The sequence below is a fragment of the Muscardinus avellanarius genome, assembly GCF_963383645.1.
Source record: "Muscardinus avellanarius genome assembly, chromosome: 5".
NCBI lineage: Eukaryota > Metazoa > Chordata > Mammalia > Rodentia > Gliridae > Muscardinus > Muscardinus avellanarius.
Genome location: NC_137790.1, coordinates 76,833,247 through 76,857,194, shown reverse-complemented (window position 1 = coordinate 76,857,194; position 23,948 = coordinate 76,833,247). Strand labels below are relative to the sequence as shown.

At 42.3% G+C, this 23,948-nt stretch overlaps 1 protein-coding gene across 2 annotated transcripts in view; it reads right to left on the bottom strand.

The window, feature by feature from the left end:
- Positions 1–22,455, bottom strand: part of SENP5 (SUMO specific peptidase 5) — a gene marked incomplete at both ends in the record, with an annotated part of 51,503 nt that extends 29,048 nt beyond the window's left edge. The window contains one exon of one of the 2 annotated variants that reach the window (XM_080696297.1): positions 20,934–22,455. In XM_080696297.1, the coding sequence (XP_080552423.1) occupies positions 20,934–22,440 (1,507 nt within the window). The remainder of the gene's footprint in view (positions 1–20,933) is intronic. The other variant, XM_080696296.1, reaches the window with a different exon arrangement.
- Positions 22,456–23,948: the final 1,493 nt, after the last annotated feature.

Genomic DNA, 23,948 nt, shown 5'->3' with positions numbered 1-23,948 from the left:
TTTGACAGTTATTAATGATAACACTTAATAACACCATGAGGTTAGCCAGGCATGGTGATGTACATGCATGCTTGTAATCCCAATACTTGGGAGGCTGAGACAGGAGGAATGTGGTTCACAGTCAGCCTCAGCTACTTAGTGATGCACTCACTAAACAAGACCCTGTTTCAAAATAAAGAATAAAAAATAGGGATGGGGGCAGGGTGTGGTGGCACATGCTTGTAATCCCAGCATTCGGGAGGCTGAGACAGGAGGATTACAGTTCACAGACAGCCTCAGCTACTTAGTTGAGGCCCTCTGCAACTCAGTAATATCCAGTTTCAAAATAGAGAATAAAGCCAGGCATGGTGGCACATGCTTGTAATCCCAGCATTCGGAAAGCTGAGACGAGGATCACAGTTCACAGACAGCCTCAGTTACTTAGTGAGGCCCTTTGCAACTCAGTAAGATCCTGAATATAACATAGAACGGGGGTGTAGCTCGGAGGTCAAATGCCCCTGGGTTCCATCCCTAGACCCACAAAAAGAAAGGAAGAAAAGGAAACTTAAAAAAAAAAAAAACAAACAGAGCTGGGGATGCTGCTTGGAGGTCAAATGCCCCCTGGGTTCTCCCCAAATCTACAAGAAATTAAAAAATAAAAAATAAATCAGTTCCTTATCAGGTTCCCAGGAAACATCTTTTCTGCCATATGCCCTACGCAGGTGTTTAATTTTCTTGTCTTTCTTATCTGGAGCAATAGTTTATTTTGACTGTCCCTTGCATTCCATGACAGGATTATGGCAAAGGGAGAAAGGGAAAGCTGGCAGATTCTGGTGACCTCTCTCTGCCTAAGGGCACTTTAGCTGATTTTGCATTTCTAAAGATTGGGATGTGTTGTCTTAAAGCAGTGAAATGGAAATCTGCATTTGTTTCTTTTATAGGCAATGAGCCCCTTTATCTTTACAAGGACCCTTTCCCCTTTAAGTTCAGTGCCTGGAAATTCCAAGATCTCAGCCAGTCTGTTACCATGCCAACCAGTCTGCTCACAGCCCTGTCTGCCTGCTCCCAAGGTAACATGGGGACAGAGTAGCCATTTTGCAGCAACAGAATGAATCATTCATTCATAACTGGGTTATTCCGTGTCCCACATAACTGGGTTAGTATCTTCTGTTGTGTGTGTGTGTGTGTGTGTGTGTGTGTGTGTGTGTGTGTGTGGTACTGGGAATGGAACCCAGGGGCTTTCTACCTCCAGGTTATACTCCCAAACCTATTTTATATTTTATTTGGAAACAGGATCTCACTAATTTGGAAACAGGATCTCACTAAGTACCTGAGGCTGGCTTTGAACCTGTGCGATCCTCCTGTCTCAGCCTCCCAAGTACTAGGATTACAAGTGTGCACCACGTCGCCTGACTCTTATCCACCCGTTGGCCTCTGTTTTACATCAATTCAAAATGGACAGGAAAGATGAAAACAGTGTATTGGGAATGGAGTATTGTGTTTTGTACGGGGATAAGGACAGATAGAAGTGGAAAATCTCTTTTTCTTACTAACTGCCCACCCAGAGTAGCTCTGATTTCAAAAGTTTACGGCAAGAGCAAAGGTCAGGGTACCATAAACAGGAAAAAGGGTGCTTACTGATGCCTGGTTGTGGTCTAGGCTTGTAGCAAATATAGACAACAGAAAGGTTCATCACCAAAAGGTTCATGTTCCAATTTTATTACTGTAGGAGATAAAAACTGGGAGCTTCTAAACTAGGAACTGAGCATGTATTTGCCTATTAAGTTTATCTTTCAGATTTTAAGTAAGGAATTTAGCCCCAGTATTTGGGAGGCCAGCATCAAATACTTAGTGGGGCCCTCAACAATTTAATGAGAGCATGATTCAAAATAAAGAATTAAAAATAGGGCTGGGGAGCCGGGCATGGTGGCGCACGCTTGTAATCCCAGCGCTTGGGAGGCTGAGACAGGAGGATCGCACAGGTTTGAAGACAGCCTCAGCTACTTACTTGAGGCTCTCAGCAACTTAGTGAGACCCTGTTTCCAAATAAAGTATAAAACTAGGTCTAGGAAGATAGCCTAGAGGTAGAAAAACCCCTAGATTCCACCCCAGTACCACACACACACACAAAAAAAAAAAAAAAAAAATAGGGCTGGGGATGTAGGTCAGAGATGGAATGTCCCTGGGTTCTATCCCTAGTTCCACAAAATAAAAAAATAAAAATAAAAATAAAGGAATCTCCACATTTGAGAAACTACACTTAAGCAAATTCTAAGCCAGGGTGGTGGCTCATTCTTGTAATACCAGTACTTGGGAGGCTGAGACAGGAGGATATTAAGTTCAAAGCTAGCCTCAGTAACTTAGTGAGACCCTGTTTCCAAGTAAGAAATAAAACAGGTACAGGGGTATAGCCCAGAGGTAGAAGGCCCCTGGGTTCCATTCCCAGTAATATACAATACACAACACACACACACACACACACACACAGAGTCAGCTGGGCATGGTGGTGCATGCTTGCAATCCCAGTACTTGGGAGGCTGTAACAGGAGGATCTGGGTCTGTGGCCAGTCTCAGCTACTTAGTGAGGCCCTCTCAAACTTAGTGAGACAGTTTCAAAATAATGAATGAAAAATGAGGCTGGAAGTGTAGCTTGGAGGTAGAATGCCCATGAGTTCAATCTCCAGCATCACATCACACACACACACACACACACACACACACCAAAAAAAAAAAATTCTGGCCAGGCGTGGTTACTCACCTGTGACCCCTACTACTTGAAAGGCTGAGACAGGATGTCAGGTTCAAAGCTAGCCTCAGCAACTTAGCAAGACCCTGTTTCAAAATAAAAAATAAAATAGAGCTGGAGGTATAGCTAGGAGGTAGAATTCCCCCCTAGTTTCAATCCCTAGTAACATACACACACACTCTATATAAAAATAATACCTCAAATATAAAAAAAGTTAAGTTTTAGGCCAGACCAACCTGGTAAGAAGCTCTTCAAGCCAGGTGTGGTGGCACATGCTTATAATCCCAGCATTTGGGAAGCTGAGACAGGAGGATCACGGTTCGTGGACAACCTCAGCTACATAGTGAGGTCCTTTGCAACTCTGTGAGACCTGGTTTCAAAATAAAGAATAAAAAATAGGGCTGGGGGCATAGCTCAGAGGTAGAATACCCAAGTTCCATCCCCAGTACCTCAAAAAGAAGAAGAAGAAGAAGAAGAAGAAGAAGAAGAAGAAGAAGAAGAAGAAGAAGAAGAAGAAGCAGCAGCAGCAGCAGCAGCAGCAGCAGCAGCAGCAGCAGCAGCAGCAGCAGCAGCACTTCAACTAAGGATTGCTGAGAAAAGACTCCTCATCCCACTATTTGGTAGGCTGTAGCAGGATTGCCAGTTCAAGGCTAGGCTTAGGAATTTAGTGAGACTCTCAGCACCTTAGCAAGTCTGTTTCAAAATAAAAAGTACAGCCAGGCATGGCTGAATCCAGGACCATTCTACCTCTGAGCTATACCTCCAGCTCTACCTTTATTTTGAAACAGGGTCTAAGTTGCAGAGGGACTCACTAAGTAGCTGAGGCTGGCTGATAACCTGCGATCTTCCCATCTTAGCCTCCCAAGTACTGGGATTACAAGTGTGCACCATCACGCCTGGCTCTCCCAGCCTTTTTTTTAAGTACTGAGGATTGAACTCAGAGGCATTCTACCCCCAAGCTACACCCCAGCCCTCTTTCTTAATTAATTAATTAATTATTTATTTCTTGCAGGACTGAGGATGGAACAAAGGGGCATTCTACCTCCAAGCTACAAACCCACCCCTATTTTATATTCTTTATTTTGAAACAGGGTCTAAGTAGTAGTTGAGGCTGTCCGCAAACCTCAATTCTCCTGTCTCGGCCTCCCAAATGCTGAGATTACAAGTGTGTACACCACCACACCTGGCTCCTATTTTTTATTCTTTATTTTGAAACAGGGTCTCACTGAGTTGCAAAGAGCCTCGCTAAGTAGCTGAGGCTGTCTACGAATCGCAGATGTTCCTGTCTCAGCCCTCCAAATGCTGGGATTACAAACATGCACCACCACGCCTGCCTCCAGTCTTACATTTTCTTGCTTTGGAACAGGATCTCACTAAATTGCTGAGTCTTGCTACTTTGTTGATGCTGGCCTCAAACATGTCATCCTCCTGTTTCAGCTTATCAAGTACTAGGACTACAGGCATGCACTACTGTGAACCCAAACATTTTTTTGGGGGGGTATTGGGAGATTGACTCAGGGCATTCTTCCTCCAAGCTATGCTCCCAGCCCTATTTTTTATCCTTTACTTTGAAACAGGGTCTCACTAAGTTGCTGAGGGTGTAATAACTGGGGCTGGCAATGAACCTGAGATCCTCCTGTCTCAGCTTCCCAAATGCTGGGATTACAAGTATGCACCACTACACCCGGCTCCAAACATGTATTTCTTAAACATGTAAATGGCACCCTGTCCATTCAATATGATCTAGTAGCCCATTAAATGGCCATGCTGTATTTTAACTAATTCCCTACTGAGTCACTTAAGTTTATTAACTTTTTTTTCCCTCGCAGTACTGGGAATGGGACCCAGGGGCATTCTACCTCCGAGCCACAACCCCAGCCCTATTTTTTATTCTTTATTTTTGAAACAGGGTCTCACTGAGTTGCAAAGAGCCTCACTAAGTAGCTAAGGCTGTCCGCAAACCAGGATCCTCCTGTCTCAGCATTCCAAATGCTGGGATGACAAGCGTGTGCCACCACACACCTGGCTAACTTAATTAATTTTAAGGATTTCTTTAGCTTTCTAAATAATGTGATAAAACCTGTAATCTGTGCTATATTGTTTCTCCAGGATATACTTGGTAAAAGTTTAACCTCTAGGGGTAAAATACCTGCTTGGTTCCATTCCCAGTACCACAAAAGAAAAAAAGATACATAGGTCTGCAGGTATGGCTCAGTGATGGAACTCTATCCAGACTACTCCCCCTCAAAAAAGGAGCAACAGTTTTGAAAAGAGATTTCTAAAAAGAAAACATACAGCCAGGTGTGGTGGCACACGCTTGTAATCCTAGCAATTGGGAGGCTGAAACAGGAGGATCGGGTTCGAGGACAGCCTCAGCTAGTTAGTGAGACCCTGCTTCAAAATAAAGAATAAAAAATGGGGCTGGGGTGTAACTTGGAGGTAGAATGCCCCTGGGTTCCATCCCTAGTACCACAAAAAAAGAAAAGAAAATATATGAATAGCCATCTGAAATATGCTGGAGAGCACTAATAAGGGAAATGCAAACTGAATTACAGTGAAATAGCACCTCGCCTGTTAGAATAACATTCATTTATTTATTTTGTGGTACTACTAATTGAACTCAGGAGCATTCCTCAGCCCTAGTTCTTCTTTTATTTTATATTTCAGGGTCTCACTAAAGTTACCACACCCTGGCCTAGAGTCTGAGATCCTCTTTTCTCAGTTCCCAAGTACTGAGATTATAGGTGTGCACTACCACATCCAGCTTAGAATGATTTTTATTGAAAAGACAAAGTTTTGGACAAAAGTGAACCCTTGTATACTTGGTAGAAATGTATATTAGTACAGTTATTATGGAAAACAGTATGAAGGGCCCTCAAAAACAAAAACAGAACTACTATGAGATCCAACAATGTGATTGGATATAAATATCCAAAGGAAATGAATTTAGTATGTTGAAGAGCTATTGTCCCAGGTTCCTGGCAGAATTCATATCAGCCTAGATGATGTAATCAACTTTTGACTGTCAAAGGAAAACAAATTTTGTGCGTGTGTGTGTGTGTGTGTGTGTGTGTGTGGTACTGGGGATGAAACCCAGGAGCACTCTACCTCTGAGCAACATCCCCAGCACTTTTTTTTTTTTTTTTTTTACTCTTTATTTTTAAACAGGGTCTCACTAAGTTGTGGAGGGCCTAAGTAGCTGAGGCTGGCTGCAAACCTGCAATCCTGTCTCAGCCTCCCAAGTACTGGAACTACAAGCGTGCACCACCACACCCAGCTGGAAAACAGATTTTTAAAAATGCTGCTATAGCACAATACATGATAGCCAAAATATGGAACCAACCTAGTTCTCCATCAATAGATGAATAGATGATAAAATTATGGGAAATATACACAATGGAATCCTACTTAGCAATAAAGAACAAAATCATGTCGTTCGCAAAAAGATGGAAAGACCTAAAGAACATTAAGTGAGATCAGCCAAGCACAGAAAGAGAAGGGACTATTTTTTTCTCTAATAGCTCAAGCTAGGGAGTATTACGGATACCAGAAGGACTTCAGATAATGGAGAGGAAACCTCAGCAAAGCCAGAAAGGAAGGGTAAGGGAGGAGGAAGGCTGAGGTTGATTAATGGAAAAGCTACATTTGAATATGTGTATACCTGTGAATATAACATAGCTAACCTTGTCACTCAGTATTGGGAGGGAGGTAGAAAGAGAAAGCGGGGGGAGAAGGGGGTGGCACCAAGTACTGTGTGAATATATGCCATTGTCAACAGGACCACATTATGATGTGAGACTATAGTGCACTGATAAAATAAAAAATTAAAAAATTAAATGTACTGCTATATAGACATAATAGCTATTCAGCCTTTAAAATAAAAAGGAAATTCCGTCATTTGTGACATGGATGATCCTGGAAAATATTACATTAAGTGAAATAAGAAGCCAGGCATCGTGGCGCACACTTGTATTCCCCAGACTTGGGAGGCTGAGACAGGAGGATCATGCATGTCTGAAGCCAGCCTTAGCTGACTTAAGAGACCCTGTTCCCAAATAAAATATAAAATAGGTCTGGGAGTGGAGCCTGGAGGTAGAAGGCCCCTGGGATCTATCCCTAGTACCACCAAAAAAAAAAAAAAAAAAAAAAAAAAGTGAAATAAGCCACTCATAGAAAAATACATTATTTCATCTATATGTAGAACATAAAAGACAAACTCAGCCAGGTGTGGTGGTGCACGCTTGTAATCCCAGCATTTGGGAGACTGAGACCGGATGATCGCGATTCGAGGACAGCCTCAGCTACTTATTGAGGCCCTCTGCAATTTAGTGAGACCCTGTCTCAAAATAAAGAATAAAAAATAGGGCAGGGGGTATAGCTCTGAGGTCAAATGCTCTTGGGTTCCATCCCCAGACCTGCCAAAAAAAAAAAAAAAAAGTCAAACTCAATCAGGAGTGGTAAAGTGCAATCCCAGTACTTGGGAAGCTGAGACCAGAGGACTGCAGGTCTGTACCCAGCCTCAGAAATTTAGGCCCTCCAGATCATTATTGAGACCCTGTTTCAAAAAATTAGAAATAAAATAGTGCTGGGGGTGGAGCTCTGAAGTAGAATGCCCTTGTGTTCCATCTCCAGTACCACACACACACACATACAATAAAAAGCCCAAACTTGCCAGGCATGGTGGATCACACTCATAATCCCAGCATTTGGGAGGCTGACATAGGAGGATTATGGTTTGAGGACAGCCTCAGCTACTACTTAGTGAGGTCCTTTGCAACTCAGTGAGCCCCTGTTTCAAAATAAAGAATAAAAAATAGGGCTAGGGATGTGGCCCGGAGGGAAAATGCCCCTGGGTTCCATCCCCAGTACCGAAAAAAAAAAAAAAAAAGTCGAAAAACTCATAAGAGTAAGATGGTTACAGAAAAGGGAATGAAGATATGTTGGTAAAAAGAGTACAAAATTTGAGTTGGGTGTGGTGGTGCACACTTTTAATCCCAGCACTTGGGGAGGATCACATAGGTTCGAAGCCAGCCTCAGCTACTTAGTGAGGCTCTCAGCAACTTAGTGAGACCCTATTTCCAAATAAAGTATATAAAAAAAAAGTACAAAATTTAAACAGGGAGTGGTGGCGAATGCTCATAATCCCAGCATTTGGGAGGCTAAGACCAGAGGATTGTGGTTCCCAGACAGCCTCAGCTACTTAGTGAGGCCCTCTGCAACTTAGTGAGACCCTGTTTCAAAATAAAGAATAAAAAATAGGGCAGATGGTGTAGATCGGAAGTCGAATGCCCCTGGATTCCATCCCCAGACCACAAAAAGAAAAAGAAAAAAAAAAAAAGTACAAAATTTCTGTTAAGACAGGAGAAGCAAATTCTAGAGATATACTGTACAATATGGTGGCAGTTGCTCTTTTATTTGGGGGGGGGGAATATATATTAGGGAATGAACCCAAAGACATTCTACCCTTGAGCTACAACCCCAGCCCTTTTTACTTTTTTTTTTTTTTTTTTTTGGTGGATCTGCGGATGACACCCAGGGGCATTCAACCTCCGAGCTACACCCTCTGTCCTATTTTTTATTCTTTATTTTGAAACAGGGTCTCACTAAGTTCCGGAGGGCCTAAGTAGCTAAGGCTGTCTGCAAACCAGGATCCTCTGGTCTCAGCCTCCCGAATGCTGGGATCACAAGTGTGAACCACCACATCCGGCTCTTTACTTTTTATTTTGAAACAAGTTCTTGATAAATTGCAGGGACTGACCTCAAAACTGTAATCCTCCTGTCTCAGCCTCCCAAGTGCTAGGATTAAAGGTGTGTGCCACCACACCAGATAAATTTTCTTTTTCTAAGATGAGGACTATGTCAGCTAGGTTGGTCTTGAACTCCTGAGCTCAAGAGAGCTTCCTGCCTCTGTATGCACCACCAGTCTTGTAAATAGCTTTTAAGACTGGATAGAGTGGCACACCCTCGTAATCCCAGCTACTCAGGAAACTGAGGTAGGATTACAAATTTGAAGTATGCTTTAGGGATGTCCTGTCTCAAAAAAATAAAAAGGGTTTAATCCCCAGTACTGGGGGAAAAAAGGTTTTAAATGTTCTCACCACATAAAAATACGTCAATGAAGGGTATATGTTAAGTAGCTCGAGTCAATGTTTCACAATGTACATATATAAATACCACACTGTACTCCAGAAATGCAATTTTTGTCAATTTATTATTTTGTTCCTTTTGGCATTCCTAGGGATAGAATCCAGGGCCTGGCACATGCTAGATAAGAGCTTTATCATTTAGCTGTATCTCCAGTCCCCAGCTCTAAATTAAAAAGAAATGGGTTCCTAAATTTCTTTTTACATCTGTACTAAAATAAAATTCACATCACAAAAATCATCTTCCTGAAGAGCACAACTCAAGAGTTGTACATCCATCACCATATCCAATTTCAGAATATATGCATTACCCTGAAGGAATCCTGTACCCATTAGCAGTCAACTCCCATTCTCCCCACTTCTTAGCTCCCGGCAACCATTAATTTACTGTTTACCTACTCTGGGCTTTTTTGTGTGTAGTACCAAGGACTGAACTCAGGGGCATTCTGCCTGTGAACTCAGCCTTAGTTTTCTTTTTTTTGGCAGTACTGGAGGTGGAACCCAGTGGCATTGTACCTCTGAACTATACCCCCAGTCCTATTTTTAATTATTTTTATTTTTTGAAACAGGGTCTCACTGAGTTGCAAAGGGCCTCACTAAGTAGCTGAGGCTCTCCACAGTGATCCTCTGGTCTTCACCTCCCGAATGCTGAGATTACAGGCATGCACCAGCATGACAGGCTTATTTTTTTTTTTTTTTTTTTTTTTGCAGGTCCAGGGATTGAACCCAGGGGCAATCTACCTCCGAACTACACCCTCAGTCCTATTTTTTATTCTTTTATTTTAAAACAGGGTCCCACTGAGTTGCAAAGGGTCTCACTAAGTAGTTGAAGCTGTCCACAAACCCCGATCTTCTGGTCTCAGCTTCCAGAATGCAGAGATTACAAGCGTGCACCATCATGCCTGGTTTTATTTTTTCATTTTGAAACAGGGTCTCTAGGTTATGGAGGGCCTCACTAAGTACCTGAGGCTGGCCGTAAATCTGCGACCTCTTGTCTCAACTTCCCAGTACAGGGACTACAGGTGTGCGCCACCATGCCTTGCAGGACATTTCAAGTTTATGAGTAGGGCCGGGCATGGTGGCGCACGCTTGTAATCCCAGCATTCGAGAGCTGAGACCTGGAGGATCGCGGTTCGCGGACAGCCTCAGCTACTTAGTGAGGCCCTCTGCAACTCAGTGAGACCCGGTCTCAAAATAAATAATAGGGCAGGGGGTGTAGCTCGGAGGTCAAATGCCACTAGGTTCCATCCCTAGACCCGCAAAAAAAAAAAAAAAAAAGTTTATGAGTAGGCTATATGGCCCTTTGTGTCTGGCTTCTTTCATTTAGCATGTTTTCAAGATTCCTCCACATTAAAAAGTATACCAGCATTTCACTTCTTTTATGGTAGAAAAATATTTCCAGCTGCCAGGAGTGGTGGCGCATGCTTATAATCCTAGCACTTGGAAGGCTGAGACAGGAGAATTGCACAGGTTCAAAGCCAGCCTCAGCAACTTAGTGAGGCCCTTTTTCCAAATAAAATTTAAAATAGGTGTGGGAGTATAGCCCAGAGGTAGAAAAGCCCCTGGGTTCCACCCCAAGTACCACAAAAAAACTATTTCTGATAGATAAGATTTTATCCATTCATTGGATATTTAGGTTTCCATTTCTGAGCCATTGTGATGGTGTTAAAAATATTCATGCACAAGTTTTTCTATCTGGAGAGTAGGAGTGTAGCTTGGTGGCAGAGAAATTGCTTAGCATAAGACCCTAGGTTTGATACCCAGCACCAAAATGTTTCTATGGGTCCAAGGGTATAGCTTTGTAAAGTACAGCACTTGCTTAGTAAGAGGCAGGCCCTGTATTTTTTCCTAAGCAAGGCATGAGTTTTGTGGCTGGGTATGGTGGCACATGCTTGTAATCCCAGCATTCAAGAGGCTGAGACCAGAGGATCGCAGTTCGTGAACAGCCTCAGCTACTTAGCAGGGCCCTCCATAATTTAGTGAGACCATGTTTCAAAAAGAAAAAATAGGGCAGGGGGTGTGGCTTGGAGATCAAATGCCCATGGGTTCCATCCCCAGACCAACAAAAATAAAAAAAGTTGTGTATTTGGTTCTATTTAAATTTTTAATTCACTTGGAATGTACTGTAGTACAGGAATGTATTCTATTTCCTAACAAAACAGATAGCTAACTGTCCCAGTTATTTCTTAATTCTTTTTTTTTTTTATATCTTATTCTCTTTTCATGTGTGGTACTAAAGATCGAATCCAAGGGCATCCCACCTCTGAGCTATACCTCCAGCTCTTTTATTTTGGTTGTTTTGAAACAGGATGTCACTAGGTTGTTAAGTCTAAGTTGCTGAGGTTGTCCTGACACCTACAATCCTCCTGTCTCAGCCTTCTCTTAATTTTTAATGTGCTATAATTTTGCTGCACAAAATTTAATGAGTTTGGGTATATGTGGTATTTGTATTCTGATTGGCATTTACCAAGCCTTCCTCATTCTTTTTCTTATTGCTGTTTTGTTTTGCAGTAAGGGTCATGGAGTCCAGGGTATCTAAGGCAGGCTTGGCAAGTGCTATACACTGAACTACATCCCTTGCCCCAAGCCTTTCAATATGAAGACTCAGACCTCTCTTCAGTTCTGGAAAACATCCATTGTTATTTCCTTCAGTTTTCCTTCCATCTCCTGGCACACTAATGAGATGAAGGTTACTTTTAGTTCTTTAAAGTGAAGGGAAAAAAAGACACACAAAATAATCTAAGTACACAGTTTTATATTTTCATGTACTACCTCACAATTTTTATAGATTTGTACAAGTGTAACTCAGTATCATTTTTTTTTTCAACAAGTGATGACCACTAAAAGTATTCAACTTGAACCAGGCAAGTGGCACACACCTGTATAACCCCGGCTACGTGCAAAGCAGAGGCAGAAGGATCACAAGTTCTAGGCCACCCTGGGCAATTTAGTTGTCTCAAAAAAAAAAAAAAACCAACAACAAAAATGAGAGGTAGAGGAGCCTGAGGATGAAGCTCTATGGTAGAGAACTTGCTTAGCATGTATGAAGCCTAGGCTCAATCCAATCCCCAGTACTGGAAGATAAAAAGAAAAAGAAAGAAAATTTTCAACTTGGTTTTTAAAGGAATAACTTTCTTTTTACATTTATTTTATCGGTTCATGCAATATTGGGTAAAATTATGAAACCACAGCCAGGCGTGGTAGTACAGGCTTGTAATCCCAGGACTTGGGTGGCTGAGACAGAAGGATCCGGGTTCACGGCCAGCCTCAGCTACTTAGGCCCTCTGCAACTTAGTGAGACCCTGTTTCAAAATAAAAAACATAAAATCAGACTGGAGGTGAAGCTCAGAGGCAAAATGCCCTTGGATTCAATCCCCAGCACCACACACACACAAAAAAAGAAACCACAATTAATTTCCTATAAGTACAAATGACTCAAATAGATTAAACAAGTAAAAAGAATGTCCTAGCATTCAATATACCAAGTTAACACTGGCTAATGCTGCAGAGTACCCACTGTCTTGCAGCCCTGCAGTTTCCTATTCTGACTGCTATTTATCCTGAATACTCAAGTTCTTTTACATGTTGAATTTATCTCGTTTGCTGTGTCGCTTTCTTCAGAATGACTACATCTCCATTTGTGTAGGTGCTGAGAGTAAGGAGCTGTGATGAGCAGTAGCTCTTGCTGTCCTCTGAACTACTTTCAGCAGGAGGAGGCTCAGAATCCCAGCAACCCTTCTTGAATGTTTCAATTCTTGCCAGGTGATGAGAGCAAATGTCCTCTCTCTCCTATTTTTAGAATTTCTACTTGACAGCAGATGTGGCACAGGAGGAAGATTCCCCAGTTATTCAGTATTTTGCTACAGATCTTCTCCCTTCCTCCCCACTTCCATCAGTTCCAGGAAATGAGCACCTTCACTGTCCCCACATCTCCCCATACAAATCTTCCTTCTCCCTTCTGTATCATCCCTCTACTTTGTGCCTTGTGACAGCTTCTGAGATTCTGATCCAAAACACTCCTAGCTTTTGTTTGGTTTTGGCAGTAGGGGTTGAACTCAGGGACACTCTACCTCTGAGCTACATCCCTGATTTTTTTTTTTTTTTTTTTTTGGGGGGGGAGGACAGGTCTGAGGATGGAATCCACGGGCATTAAACCTCCAAGCTATACCCCCTGCCCTATTTTTTCTTTTTCTTTTTTAGTGGTACTGAGGGTGGAACCCAGGGACTTTTCTACCTCTAGGCTATACTCCCAGACCTGTTTTATATTTTATTTGGAAACAGGGTCTCACTAAGTTGCTGAGAGCTTCACAATCCTTAGCTAAGGCTGGCTTTGAACCTGTGTGATCCTCCTGTCTCAGCCTCCCAAGCGCTGGGATTACAAATGTGTGTCACAACGCCCAGCTATTTATTTTGAAACAGGGTCTAAATTGCAAAGGGTCTCACTAAGTAACTGAGGCTGTCTGCAAACCGCTATATTCCTGGGATTACAAATTTGCACTACCACACCCAGTATCCCTGGTCTTCTAAAAAAAAATTTACTTTGAAACAGGGTCTCACTAAATTGCTGAAGCCAGGCTTGAATTTGTGATCCACTTCTCTAAGTCTCTCAAGAATTAAGAGTAATGGGCATGTTCCATCATTGTGCCCAGTTCTCTCCTTGGTTTTTTATTTTTTATTTTTGCAGTACTGGGAATGGAATGTAGGGGCATTCTACCCTCCAGCTATACCCCCAGCCCTATTTTTATTTTATTTATATTCTTCATACTTCCTATGGATAATATAAAGAACAGATTGCATGTACTTAATTTCATTCTTTTAACCTGGAACTGTTGCTGGTTTCTGACAAATATTTCTTACCAAGTACGAAAGTTTCTTTCATTTATAGTTTACTTTCTTTTTTTTTTTTTTTTTTTTGCTGGTCTGGGGATGGAACCCAGGGGCATTCTACCTCCAAGCTACACCCCCAGCCCTACTTTTAATTTTTTACTTTGAAGCAGGGTCTCACTGAATTGCAAAGGGCCTCACTAAGTACCTGAGACTGGCCACAAACTGCGATCCTCCTGTCTCAGCCTCCCAAATGCTGGAATTACAAGTGTGCGCCACCACGCCCAGCTTCTTCTTTTAAAACAGGGTCTAATTTGTGAAGGGCCTAAGATTCTTGGTTTTCTAGATTTAAACTCAGAAGCTGAATCTTATTAACAGGCTTTTCAATATTTGCTATAAGATGCCATAATTTTTCCCCATGAGACTACTAAAATAATAAGCCACATTAGAGGTCACTAAATGTCTATTCTGCAAGAACTTCTACTTTCTCAGGTTATGCTACAATTTTACTATATGCTATATTCATATCAGAAAATATTACATCTATGTAAGTTAATTCATTTTGTGTGAGGAAAGAAAATTTTTTCAGATTTAAATATTACAGTTTGCGGGGTGTGGTGGCTCATGCTAGTAATCCCAGCATTCAGGAGGCCGAGACCAGAAGATCGGGGTTCGCAGACAGCCTCAGCTACTTAGTGAGTCCTTTGCAACTCAGTGGAATCCTGTTTCAAAATAAAGAATAAAAAATAGGGCTGGGCCCAGGCGTGGTGGCACACACTTGTAATCCCCGCGCTTGGGAGGCAGAAACAGGAGGATTGTGCTGGTTCAAAGCCAGCCAGCCTTGCTGGCTTAAGAGACCCTGTTTCCAAATAAAAATATAAAATAGGTCTGGAGTATAGCCCAGATGTAGAAGGGTTTCCAGGAACCCCAGTACCACCAATAAGTAAATAAATATATTAATTAATAAAAAATAAAAATATAAAGAGAATTCCTGCAGTTTTAAAAAAAAATAGGGCTGGGGATCTAGCTCAGAGGTTGAATGCCCCTGGGTTCCATCCCCAGTACCACACACACACACTATATATATATATATATATATATATATATATATATATATATATATATATATATATATAACAATTTACGGAGTTTTTTGGTTTTTTTTGTAGAAACTGGGGGATGGAACCCAGGGGCGTTCTACCTCCAAGCTATACCCCTAGGCCTATTTTTTATCATTTTAAAACAGGGTTCTTTATAAGTTTACTTGAGGCAGACTGGCAACCTGCAATCCTCCTGTTTCAGCCACCCAAGCACTGGGATTAAAAGTATGCACCACCATGCCTGGTCTGGAAATTTTATTTATTTATTTTTGCAGGTCTGGGGATGGAACCCAGAGGCATATGACCTCCGAGCTACACTCCCTGCCCTATATTTTATTCTTTATTTTGAAACAGGGTCTCACTAAGTTGTGGAAGGCTTCAATAAGTAGCAGAGGCTGTCTGAGAACTGTGACCCTCCAGTATCAGCCTCCCGAATGCTGGATTACAAGCGTGCATCACCACACCTGGCTTGGAGAATTTATTATGCACATTTGATTGTTGGTAAAAGTATTCAATATTTAAACTACCAAAAAGTAACCCTTACACTCCCAAGACAAGGCCTTTTTGTCTTTTGTGGTGGTACAGAGAATTGAACCCTAGGGTGTTCTACCTCTTAGCTACATCCCCTCAAGTTTTTATTCAGAAATGGTCTAAATTACTACATACTAGCCTCAAACCTATGATCCTCCTGTATCCACCAGCAACTTGCTGTATTATTTATTTAGTTTTGCAGTACTGGGAATGGAACCCAGGAACATTCTACCTCTGAGCTACACCCCAGCCCTGATTTGTGTGTGTGTGTGTGTTCCTGGGTATGGAACCCAGGAGCCTCTACCTCTGATCTACACCCCCGACCTATTTTATATTTTATTTGGAAAGGACCTCACTAAGTAGCTGAGGCTGGCTTCGAACCTGTGCAATCCTCCTGTCTCAGCCTCCCAAGCACTGAGATTACAAGCGTGCACCAACACACCCGGCTCCTGATTTTTATTAATTTTGAAACGGTCTCAATGAGTTGCAAAGGGCCTCACTAAGTAGCTGAGGCTGGCTGCCAACCCGATCCTCCTATCTCAGCCTCCAAATGCTGGGATTCCAAGCATGTGCCACCATGACCAGGTGCTGTTTTTAAATTCTTTCAACAATCTCTGTGAATATTTTTTTTCTTTTTCTTTTTTTTTTTTGCATGTCTAGGGATGGAACCCAGGGGCATCTCTGAGCTACACCCCCCCCCTGCCCTATTTTTTATTCTTTATATTGAAACAGGGTCTCACTGAGTTGCAGAAGGCCTCACTAAGTAGCTGAGGCTGTCCATGAACCACAATCCTCCAGTCTCAGCCTCCCAAATGCTGGGATTACGCCATGCCCGGCTTAATTGCATTTTTTTCAATGTAGTACTGGGGATGGAATCCAGGGACAATCTACCACTAAACTATACCTCCAGCCCTTTTTATTTTTTTAAATTTTTTTTTTTTTTTTTTTTTTGGTGGTACTGGGGTTCCTGGAAGCCCTTCTACCTCGGGGCTACATTCCCAGACCTATTTTTACATTTTCATTTTGGAAACAGGGTCTCCTAAGCCAGCGCGCGGCTGGCTTCGAACCTGCGCGATCCTCCTGTCTCCGCCTCCCAAGCGCGGGGATTACAAGCGTGCACCACCACGCCCGGCTATTTTTTTAAATTTACTGTGGCATTGGTGATGGAAGCCAAGAGCATTCTACCTCTAAGCCATATCCCAGCCCTTTTCTTTCTCTCTCTCTCTCTCTCTCTCTCTCTCTCTCTCTCTCTCTCTCTCTCTCTCTGTGTGTGTGTGTGTGTGTGTGTGTGTGTGTGTGTGTGTTACTGAATATGGAACCCAGGGGCATTCTACCTCTGAGTTACACCCCCAGCCCTATTTTTTATTCTTTATTTTGAAACAGGGTCTCACTGAGTTGCAAAGAGCCTAAATAAACAGCTGAGGCTGTCTGTGAACTGTAATCATCTTGTCTCAGCCTCCTGAATGCTAGGATTACAAGTGTGCATCACCACACCCGACTGGCCCTTTTTTATTTTGAAACAAAGGTCTTGTTCAATGCTGAGGATGGCTTCAAACCTTTGATTTTCCAGCCTCAGCCTTCCAAGTAATAGGATTATAGACATGCACCACCAGCCCAGCAACTTTTGTTTTTGTGGTGCTGAAGATTAAAACTAGGGGCATTCTACCTCTAAGCTACACCCCCAGACCTATTTTACTTTTTATTTAGATAGAGAGTCTTGCTAAGTTGCTGAGAGCTTATCTTATTCTTAAACAGTTGTGTTGTATACCATTTCCTGTATGTGCCACAATTAAATACTTTGACAGAAATTTTGTTATTTTGGTTGTTTTCAGTTTTGAATAAAATAATAAGAGAAGCCAGGCGTGGTGGCGCATGCTTATAATCCCAGCATTTGGGAGGATGAGACAGGAGGATCATGGTTTGTGGACAGCCTCAGCTATTTTGTGAGTCCCTCCTCAACTTAGTGAGACCCTGTTTCAAAATAAAGAATAAGAGCCGGGCGTGGGGGCGCACGCTTGTAATCCCCGCGCTTGGGAGGCTGAGACAGGAGGATCATGCAGGTTCAAAGCCAGCCTCAGCTGGCTTAAGAGACCCTGTCTCCAAATAAAATATAAAATAGGTCTGGGAGTGTAGCCCAGAGGTAGAGGGCCCCTGGGTTCCATCCCCAGTACCACCAAAAAACAAACAAACAAAATAAAGAATAAAAAATATGGCTGAAGGTGTAGCTCGGAGGTAGAATGCCCCTGAGTTCCATCCCCAATACTGCCAAAAAAAAAAAAATTATATATATATCAACAAATATAAAGTAATAATAATAATAATGATAGAAGAATATAAACATTAGTGCTTTTTAATACGTTCATGTAAATTTCAAGCAGGGGAAGGAATCAAAGACTGACACTGCCATATTGCTTATGCCAGTCGGGCATGGCGGCACACACTTGAAATCCCAGCATTTCAGAGGCTGAGACAGGAGGACTGCAGTTGGCAGAAGGCCCCAGCTACTTAGTGAGGCCCATAGTGAGGCCCTGTTTCAAAATAAATAATAAAATAGGGCTGGGGGTGTAGCTTGGAGGTAGAATGCCCCTGGGTGCCATCCCCAGTACCCGCCAAAAAAGTTTATGCTAAAGCCAGGCATGGTGGCACATGCTTATAATCCCAGCATTAGAGAGGCTGAGACAGGAGGAAAGAGGTTCACAGACAGCCTCAGCTACTAAGTGAGGCCCTTTGCAACTCTGTCAGACCCTCCTTCAAAATAAACAATAAAAAATAGGGCTGGGGGTGTAGCTCGGCGGTGGAATGCACATGGGTTCTACTCCCAGTACTGGAAAAAAAAAAAAAGTTTATGCCTATTTACTAACTAGGGTAATTCTGACAAAAGTTGTTTTTTTGGGTTTTTTTGTGTGTGGTATTGGGAATGGAATCCAGAGGCATTTTGCTTCTGAATTCTGCTACATCCCTAGCCCTATTTTTATCTCCTATTTTTTAACAGAAGCTTACTAAGTTGCACAGCCTCACTAAGGTGCTGAGGCTGACCGCAAACCTACAATCCTCCTGTCTCAGCCTCACAAGTACTGGGATTACAAGAGTGTGCCACCATGCCCGGCTCAAAAAACAGACTTTTTTGTGTGTGTGGTACTCGGGATGTAACCCTTCTACCTCCGGGCTACACTCCCAGACCTATTTTATATTTTTATTTGGAAACAGGGTCTCTTAAGCCAGTGAGGCTGGCTTCGAACCTGTGCAATCCTGTCTCCGCCTCCCAAGTGCGCGGATTATAAACACTTATGAGAAAAGCCAAGCCGGGCATGGTGGCGCACGCTTGTAATTCCAGCATTTGGGAGGCTGAGACCAGAGGATCGTGGTTCGCAGACAGCCTCAGCTATTTAGTGAGATCCTCCACAACTCAGTGAGACCCAGTTTCAAAATAAAGAATAAAGAATAGGGCAAGGGGTGTAGCTCAGAGGTCGAATGCCCCTGGGTTCCATCCTCAGACCCACAAGAAAAGAAAAAAAAGAGAGAAGCCATGAAGTCAAAGACAAAAAAACCTACAATGTAAGAACTAAAAATTTATGTGATGCAAAAGTATGTGTAATGTTGGGGTATTGAAGACTGTTATCTTTTGGGAGGCATAATCATCCTTTTGATATTTATAACTAGCAATTAACTTGACTTTTTTTGGTGGGGGGGGGTTACTGGAGATGGATGGAGCCCAGGGGGATTATACCTCTGAGCTACACCCTTAGCCCTATTTTTTATTCTTTATTTTGAGATAGGGTCTCACTAAGTTGGAAAGGGCCCCAACTAAGTATCTGAGGCTGGCCACAAACCGCGATCCTCCTGTCTCAGCCTCCCGAATGCTGGGATTACAAGCATGCACCACTACACCCGGCCAACTTGACATTTTTATAACTAGAATGATGTTGTGGACCATGAAGCCAGAAATCAGTAAAAAACTGTCAGGTACAGTAATACATGCCTGTAACTCCAATTATTTAAAGAGGCTGATGCAGGAGAACTGGAAATTTGAGGACAACCCAAGTAACTTAGCAAAGCTCTGTCTCAAAATAAGAAGCAAAAAGGGTTGAAGAAGTAGCTCAAGTGTTAAAATTGTCCCTGGATTCAATCCCTAGTACTGCAAAAAAAAAAAAAAAAAAAAAAAAAAAAAATCCTGTTTGTAGCTATATTCTTAGAAACCGGCCTAATAGTATCTGATATATAGTAGTTTCTTAGATACTAAATAAATAAAACAGAAACTTAAATAGAAAAATTGGCAAAAGAAAACTATACACAATAAAATGGCCAATAAACACATTAAAAAGTCTAAATTTCACCGGGTGTAGTGGCGCACGATTGTAATCCCCGCGCTTGGGAGGCGGAGACAGGAGGGTCGCGCAGGTTCGACGCCAGCCATGCTGGCTTAAGAGACCCTGTTTCCAAATAAAAAAGTATAAAATAGGTATGGGAGTGTAGCCTGAAGGTAGAAGGGTTTCCAGGAACCTCAGTATCACCAAAAAAAAAAAAGTCTAAAATTTAAAAAAAGTAAAATTAAAACAAAACTCTCAATGATGTGTAAGACTAGTAAAGCTTACTGGCTTAACTTTTTGAAGGGTAATTTATCATTATTCAAAATATTCAGTATGAAGCTGAGCATGATGGCACACATTTGTAATCCCAGTATTTGGGAAGCAGAGACAGGAAGATCACAGGTTCTAAGCCAGCCTCAGCAACTTTTGTGAGGCTCTCAGTAACTTAGCAAGACCCTGTATCCAAATAAAAAATAATATAGGGTAGAGGATATAGCCCAGAGGTGGAAGGCCCCTGGGTTCCACCCCCAGTTCCACAAAAAAATAAATAAAACAAAATAAAAATAATTTTCAGTTTGAATATTCTTTCACAGCTAGGCAAGGTGGTGCATGCTCATAATCCCAGCATTCTGGAGGCTGAGACGGGGATCTGGGTTTGCAGGCAGCCTCAACTACTCTGAGGCCTTTTGCAACTCAGTGAGACACTTATTTAAAAAAATTTTTTTGCTGGGCGTGGTAGCGCACGCTTGTAATCCCCGCGCTTGGGAGGCTGAGACAGGAGGATCGCACAAGTTCGAAGCCAGCCTCAGCTACTTAGTAAGGCTCTCAGCAACTTAGTGAGACCTTGTTTCTAAATAAAATATAAAAAAAAGGTCTGGGAGTATAGCCCGGAGGTAGAAAGCCTCTGGGTTCCATCCCCAGTACCACCAAAAATAAAATAAGAAGAAATAGGGCCTGAGAATGTTGCTCAGAAGTAGAATGCCCCTAGGGTCCATCCCCAGTACCTCAAAAAAAAAAAAAAAAAAATTCTTTCACCAAGAATTTAACTTACAAAAACAATTGTATAAGTATGAAGAACTTCACTGCACTGTTATAGGATAAATCACTGGAAATCAAAGTACATGTCCATAAGCAATGAATAAAATAATTTATGGAATATATACATAACACAGCCTCAAGAAGCATATCCAGCTGCTCAAAGGGAAAGCCATGTATGAGAGGAAAAACAGAACTCTTCTAATAAAGGATAATGAACAGCAAGTGTGGGCCATAGGTTGGGGAAGAATAAAGGAAGAGCGCATACCAGAAAGGCAGACTGAAAGCTGTTCATCGTCCACTGGAGATGCTTTTTGACTGTTTTTCCCACCTCCCACTTGATTTTCTAGTTTGAGTTCACTGCACACCAGGGGAGCTTCCAGTGGACTTTTACAGTAAGGGTGGTCCAGCAACTTAGAACTGAGGATGTTCTGCTTGAGAGACCCATCCTCTTCCATCTGGCATGAGTTCTCATTTTGGACAGTCTCTTCAGACACAAGCCCATCTACACTGCTCACAGATTCATCTGCTCCAGACACTGACAGCTCTACTCTGTCATCACTGACGGTACTTGTCTGATTTTCCTGTCCCAGAGTCACAATTTCTCTTTCAGTTTCCGAGGTGAACATGTTACCAGAATGATGTTCTGGTAAGGGGATATCATGAATCAGCTCTGTACACACCCACTTAGGAGAGGAACATGGTGACTGGTCCCAGGTGTATGTGGCACTGCCATTCTGTTGGTCAGGGAATGCTTCATCTAAACCAAGATCCTTGCCCAAGAAAGGGCTTCCATTAGTGTGACCATCAGGCATATGGGAGTTCTTTCCTTTTACCACAACATTGCTGTCCATATCTGGAGGGAACTGTGGATGCTGACAAGAAGGGTCTTCAGGTTCTGGGGAAGAGACTGGGCTGTAAATGCCACCCTCCGTGTTATCCCGCAGGGTCTCCTGGTGGTCCCCAGTGAATTGCACCCAGCTTTGCTGGGCTTTTCTTGGCTTGCAAACTTTGCTTTTTGTTCTGAAGTGCTGGGATCTGAGAATCCTATACTGAAATCTAATCATGGATAATTTCTCATACATCATAAGACGAGACACTTTTATTCTTCGATGTTGGTTAAGTTGAAACTTTTTTGAAATCAGGGGTTCCCTACACCTTTGGTGCTCCAACCCTTGGTAGCAGCCATAACAAAAGCGCTTTCTCTTATGGTTACTCAAGGTGACCACAATCTTGCCACTTTCACCTGGACTTTGGCTCTCTCCATTCAACTTCATAGGAAAGTCAGAAGTTTGTGGCTCTGTTCTAGGTCTGTGACCATTGGCCTGACCTAAAACACTATTTGCTGCTAAGCCAGCAACTCCCTTCAAGAGACTTTTCTCTCCGCAGTATTCATGATCCAAGTTCTTTGCTGATGACAGCAACTTCTCTGTCTGGAGTTTCAGGAGACTCCTTGAAGAAGAAATGAAGTGCTTAGTATCCTTTCTTTTCACTTTAGACAAAGTATTAACATTCTGAGTAGCCACACTGGATTTGGTCTTAGCACAAAGGGGTTCATTCTGGAGCCACGTTTTCTGGATATGAAGAGTGTTCTTTCTACACTGGAAAGGCCTCAACTGTCTATTCCAGGTAATTTGCCTTCCCAACTTAGCTTTCAAAATGCATAAGTGTTGGTGAAAATAGAATTTCTTAAAGCCTCCAAACCCAGTATTCCATTTCTCAGAAAATGCTAAATGGATTCCTTTCCTCCATAGAATTTTCCTCTGTTTTTTCATTTTTCTGATGCATAATGATATCTTAATGCAGCTGAAAAGGAGAAAATTGAAAACATACATACTTTAATTTAGGCTCTCAGACATAATAAAATTCTATCAGATCAAAGTTTTTATCTCAGTGAAAATCGGACAGGAGGGAAGATGGGAACATTCTAACAACCCATTTGCTGTAGACCTGCCTCAGATAAAAGTTTCAATAATCATTTCCCAGTATGTAGTTAGTTTTTTTTGTTTTTGTTTTTTTTTTGGTGGCGGTACTGGGGGTGGAACCCAGAGGCTTTCTACCTCCGGGCTATACTCCCAGACCTATTTTATATTTTTTATTTGGGAATAGGGTCTCACTAAGTTGCTGAGAGCCTCACTCACTAAGTAGCTAAGGCTGGTTTCGAACCTGTGCGATCCTCCTGTCTCCGCCTCCCAAGCGCGAGGATTACAAGTGTGTGCCACCATGCCCGGCTCCATAATTAGTTTTTTATGTAATATATAGGGCAAGGAGTCAAAGAGCCTTTTTTGTTTCTGCAGTGCTGGGAATTGAACCCAGGAGCATTCTATCTCCAAGCTACACCCTATTTTTTATTCTTTATTTTGTCATTTATTTTTTTGTTGGGTTTGGGGATGAAACCCAGGGGCATTTGACCTCTGAGCTACACCCCCTGCCCTATTTTGTATTCTTTATTTTGAAACAAGGTCTCACTAAGTTGCAGAGGGCCTCGCTAAGTAGCTGAGGCTGGCCACAAACCTGCAATTCTTTTGTCTCAGCCTCCCAAGTACTGGAATTCAGAAGAGAAAGAATTCTAAGTGTTGGCTCTGCTTCTCATTAGCTATATAGCTTTTTAAGTCAGTCATCCAAATTCTGTGTTCTCATTTGTAAAATGAAGGCTAGGGAAGGTAGAGGGATGCAAATACCATTTAGAACTGAACCTACATCCGAGGGATGCAAATACCACTTAAGACAGAATTTATGTATCCCTCCTTTTTCACAGCTTACTGGGGACTGAATCCAGGGCCTCACACATGCTGGGCAAGTGTTCTACCACTGACCTCCATCACAGGCCCTCATAATCACTTATTTATAACTGGATAAATAAATGGATTGCCAACAGCGAAACAATTTGTTTCATACTCCAAAACTTTTAAAGAGCAGGTACTTTTTTTTTTTTTTTTGGTGGTATTGGGGATGGAACCCTTCTACCTCCAGGCCACACTCACAGACCTATTTTATACTTTATTTGCAAACAGGGTCTCTTAAGCCAGCGAGACTGGCTTCGAACCTGTGCGATCCTCCTGTCTCCGCCTCCCAAGCACGGGGATGACAAGCGTGCGCCACCACACTCAGCAAGGGCAGATGCTTTTGCTCTGCAGTCATCCAGAGATGAATACTCCATCAAGACCTAATTATCAGTATCTCAAAAAGAAACCAATCTTCCCTTTTTCCAGGTAGTCAAAGACTCTGTGAATGACAACATAGGAAAAGATTCCATCAGGTGCTCTCACCCAGTCATTCTGGT